The 5036-nt window shown below is 52.5% G+C and overlaps 1 protein-coding gene across 1 annotated transcript; it reads right to left on the reverse strand.

Moving 5' to 3' along the window:
* Positions 1–2956: 2956 nt before the first annotated feature.
* On the reverse strand, positions 2957–4684 carry LOC138283176 (beta-1,3-galactosyl-O-glycosyl-glycoprotein beta-1,6-N-acetylglucosaminyltransferase 3-like). Its single transcript, XM_069221244.1, has one exon. The coding sequence runs from the start codon at positions 4482–4484 to the stop codon at positions 3186–3188; it is 1299 nt and encodes a 432-aa protein (XP_069077345.1). The 5' UTR covers positions 4485–4684; the 3' UTR covers positions 2957–3185.
* Positions 4685–5036: the final 352 nt, after the last annotated feature.

Here is a 5036-nt window from a genome sequence, read left to right on the forward strand (position 1 = left end):
TGACTCCTTCCCTATGTCCAGTGTCTGGTCTGTAAATTCATTAGTGTCAATACCTGAATCCGCGGTTTGTGCAATTAAATATCATTGTGTAAATACCAAGGCGGTGTAGTCTTCAATTAACCACAGACCTCTTTAATTCACTGCCAGACACTCCCTTCCCTTTATCTGACTCCTCAGGTTCCTGCTGTCTCCCTCTTTGACGGTTTCCCCCCGTCTTTCTCTGTCTTTCTTTTTTTGTGTGTTTTTCTCTCTTTTCCTGTTCGTAAATGTCTGCGGCGAACAAAAAACACCATCCCCCAAAATAAGTGCTGGTGGCCCCCACCGCCAACCACCAGCTCAAATTAAGCATTGCTTATATCCTTTCCGCAACTTGGGATTCATCCTCGACTCCGCACTCTCCATGGACAGACAAGTCAGCGCCGTCACCTCCTCCTGCTACAACACCCTCTGCACCCTCCGCAGGATCTACAAGTGGATCCCGACCGACACCAGGAAGACAGTGACCCACGCCCTTGTCAGCCTCAGATTGGACTACGGCAACGCATTCTATGCAGGAATCCCAGCAAAGCACCTCCAACGACTCCAACGCATCCAAAACACCTCAGCCCGACTCATCACCAACGCACCCCGACACAGCCACATCACCCCTCACCTCAATGTGCTCCACTGTCTTCCCGTCGACAAAAGGGTCACCTTCAAGCTCCTTATCCACGCACACAAGGCACTCCACAACGCCGGCCCCACCTACCTCAACGACAGACTTAATTTCTACACACCGACCCGCCAACTGCGATCCACGAGCCTCGCCCTCGCCGCCGTCCCCCGCATCCAACGAACCACCTCCGGCGGCAGATCCTTCTCCTACCTCGCCGCCAAGACCTGGAACGCGCTCCCTACCTACCTCCGACAGACTCAGGACCTACTCGCCTTCAGAAGACTCCTCAAGACCTGGCTCTTCGAGCAGTAGCAGTCTCCTCCCCCCCCCAGCGCCTTGGAACCCTAACGGGTAAGTAGCGCGCTCTACGATTGATTGATTGATTGATTCCTGCACTTTGCATTCTTCCATCAATCATCACTCTGCCACAGTGCATGCCACCTCTCCTAGTCCCACTGTCCCTGCGACCCATGGCTCGCTGCATCCTTTTCGATTACTTTTTGCATTCCCCTCCACCCGTTCCTTCATCACACCACTACTCCCCCCAAACCTTGATATCCTTTCTTCACCACTGCTCTTTTTCCCAGCACTAGGCATCTTCTTTACCAGTGGCGGCCGGCAGCTTTGGGTGGAGGGCGGGCGGGGCACACACACAAACACACACACAGACTAATTCTTTCACACCCAAACACGCACGCACGCACGCTCACCCATTAACAACACTCATTCCATTCAAACATGCACGCACGCACCAAACATTCATTTTACAAATTCACACACATTCATTCTTCCACACACACGCACGCACGCACGCACTCACATCCATTAACAACACTCATTCCATTCAAACATGCACGCACGCACCAAACATTCATTTTACAAGATCAAACACATTCATTCTTTCACACACACACACGCACGCACGCACATCCATGAACAATACTCATAACACTCAAACATGCACGCACGCACCAAACATTCATTTTACAAATTCACACACATTCATTCTTCCACACACACGCACGCACGCACGCACTCACATCCATTAACAACACTCATTCCATTCAAACATGCACGCATGCACCAAACATTCATTTTACAAGATCAAACACATTCATTCTTTCACACACACACACACACACGCACGCACGCACATCCATGAACAACACTCATAACACTCAAACATGCATGCGCGCACCAAACATTCAATGTAAAACATAACACACATACATACACACACACACACACACTTACCTTTAGCCTCCAGGTCCCAGGAGGGTAGAGACTGCTGCCTTCCCTCATTGGCTGACCTTAGGTCAGCCAATGAGGGAAGGCAGCAGTCCCAGCCTCGTCACAGAGTGGGATGGGGTCAGTGAGACTGCTGACCCCACCCCACTCTGTGACGAAGTGTCACTGATTGACACTCGCCCTGGGCACTTCAGGGCTTAAACCTGAAGCGCCCAGGGAGAGTGTCAATGGGTGACGCTTTCCTCGTCACCCAGGGGAGGGCCTGGAGGCACCTTTGCTGGGCCGAGGAGGTCACGCCCATAGGGGTCGTGATCTCCTCAGCCCAGCAAAGTTCAGCTCAGGCAGCCAGGAGTCTGCGCAAATCGGGCATGTCTGCTCCTGGCTGCCTGACCTGAACATAAAGAGTGTCTGTCAGGCTGACCTTTGTTCAGCCTGACAGACACTCTTCATGGGGTGGGGGGGGCGTGGCCCCTCCGCCCTAAAGGACGGGCCGCCACTGTTCTTTACTTTCTAAGACTAAGTGCCTTTCTCCTGCACTACCTACCACTTCTCCACTTCCTCCTACACTATTTACCACTTCCCCCACTACAGCTCCATCCCTTACTTCTTTACCCCTCAACTTATCCCCCATCTTCTCCTTCGTGGCAGCTCCCTCTCCCCTATCTCTATACAGGTGTAATAACTACTTACAATAATATCTAACATGAGTGGAGAGGGTGGCATTCAATACTCCTACTGCAAGGAAAGAAATGCCCCTTCCTCTCCCCGGATGCTGTTTGAATTATAAAATTCAGGAATAATAAGGGTTCAGTGTGCCTCTCGGGTCTCTGGGTCCCGGTGCCATTGCACCTGCTGCACCAACGGAAGCAACGCCACTGGTGGTATTGTGAGCGCGTGCCTTTGTGGCTTCTGTAGAAAGCAATCAGCTGTTAACACCAGAAGCCCTCCCTCTCCCGCCTTCTGATGCTGCTCACTGCACAGTCCCTTTTCTCTTTTTATCCACCCGCCCCTCGCCCCACACACTTCCAATCACTTTGCATCTTTTCACGTGGATCTGAATAAAGCCCGACTTTAATTAGGAATAGAGCCGTGAATACAATGTACAATTTACATGCGTGTTCCTCGTGTCCAGCCCATGCTGGCATGTGAGCAACAGGAATGAGTCGTGTGTGCTAATGTTCACCTCTGGCTCATATCTAATCATGTGAAATGTCCCGATAAGTTATTTTCCCCAGAATGTCCGAGATGTTTTTGTTCGCCCAGCAGTCACACAAGGACGCCTTCATAGTTCTTCTCCATATAGCGCCTTGTGCCTGAGATATTCTTCCAGGCACTCGATTGCTGTATTGTCAACCATGGGGTTTAACTTGTTGACCAGGAGGTGATGATGCTGGAGCATCCAGTTTATGTCGCCTGAGGCAAAGATGCAGACGTCACGCTGAGGCCTGCCGCTGCAGGGTGGGTAGGGCGCCCCCTTTTTGACATCCCCTGCCAAGTCAGTCCACTTCACCAGGCGAGCTATGGAATTCATGTCAGAGGTGTCATACTTTTCATGATACGGCACAGAGCCGGGGACTTCGGGCATTCTGTACATGGTGGCCCAGAGGTGCTCATCAGGGCTGTAGGTGTCCTTCTCCCACTCCATCAGCTTCTTGACATCAGGCTCCTCAAACACCGTCTTCACAAAATCTCTGGAGGCCACGAAGTAGGCTTTACCAGAGAACATAGGACTGTTTATAGGTGGAGGAGCCTTTTCCGTTCCCATATTGACAATTCTTGAGTCGCGCACCTCGTAACGCAGCTGCCACCGTTTCTTCTTGTGCTCTGGTGTCCGCTCAGACTCCATGCTGCTGCGACCATTCAGCAACCGCAGTGCCAGAACCATCTCAGCATTGGTCTTAAGAGGGAAGTCGGTGCCGCATGTGTTGAGCAGGTACTTCCACGGCACTGGGCTCTTTAGCAGGTCTTCCATGCAGTTGAGGTCTGCTTGGACCCTGGACCAGGAGGCGTAGACCACCCTCTCGAGCTTGGATGCCACAAACACATTGTCAAAGCATGAAACGATGGCCTGTACCGCCTTCAGGAAGAGCTCGGGGGCCTTGGCGTCCACGTGCACACAGTAAATGTTCTGTGGGGCATAGAGGGATCTCAGCAGCCGCTCGAACATCTCAATGTTGTCATGGATGACCATAGAGTAGGCAATGGGGAAGTCCTCCTCTGCGCGGCTCAGTGCAACAGGCAAGAAGCGCCTGCTCGCTCGGTAGTGGTTGCAGTCCTGCGTCTGATTCAGGTAGTCACTCTCTGTGATGGGCTGATGCTTCCTGGCCACCTCCAGCCTCTGGAGGGCTGCCTGCTCCAGAGCCTCGATGTCACCCCTGATGATCCCGGAGCAGTTGGCGCCCTCTGAGGGGGTCAGGCCCAGTTGTGTGTATAGGCGCTCGTTGCACTTGATGGTCTCTGGACCATGAGCGTCGTTGCGCAGGTCAGCCAGCTGACAGTCCCTGAAGGGGTACACCGTCAGAAGAAAGATGGCACACAGAGCCAAAGCAAACAGGCCAATTCTCCTATTCATTTTACCCATCTCCGCGGGAGTCACGGCCGGGCGACGTGTTCTCAATGCACACACGGGATGCAGGCTGACTCCTTGAGACACAGCTGGACTCTGGTTGGAGCCCAGGGGCACGCGCGGGAGACACAGATGCTGCTAGTTGGCTCTGCACGTAAGGGACGCAGCCTGAATATACAGTGCCAGGGACGGGATGCTGAGTAATGCTCAGGAGACACAACCCGCTTTTGTTCTGGAAGCACGATGTGTGAAAAGTGCCGGGCCACATTTCTCTATTGACAATTTTCACACCGAGACTGAGTCATCCTGTTAAAATCCATTTGTTCGCTCCTCCCATTATTACTAATTTAAATGATGCCACAAGCTACTTCCCGATACGATCGTTTGCCAATGAAATGACGAGTCTGCCCTGCCCTCCACTTTACCCCCGGTGTGGGACACAGAGGGAACCGCTCCCACCTCAGACTCATCAAGGTAAACTCTGCTGCCAGCACTCCACTATTCACCCGAGTGAAGCCGTGAGGGGCTTTATACATACAGTAGACACCGTAAGACTCCCGTGACTCA

This window comes from Pleurodeles waltl, chromosome 3_1 (genome assembly GCF_031143425.1).
Source record: "Pleurodeles waltl isolate 20211129_DDA chromosome 3_1, aPleWal1.hap1.20221129, whole genome shotgun sequence".
Lineage (NCBI taxonomy): Eukaryota > Metazoa > Chordata > Amphibia > Caudata > Salamandridae > Pleurodeles > Pleurodeles waltl.

Excerpts from the sequence above, each read along its gene's own strand:
- LOC138283176 (XM_069221244.1), bottom strand. The coding sequence starts at position 4,484 with ATGGGTAAAATGAATAGGAGAATTGGCCTGTTTGCTTTGGCTCTGTGT.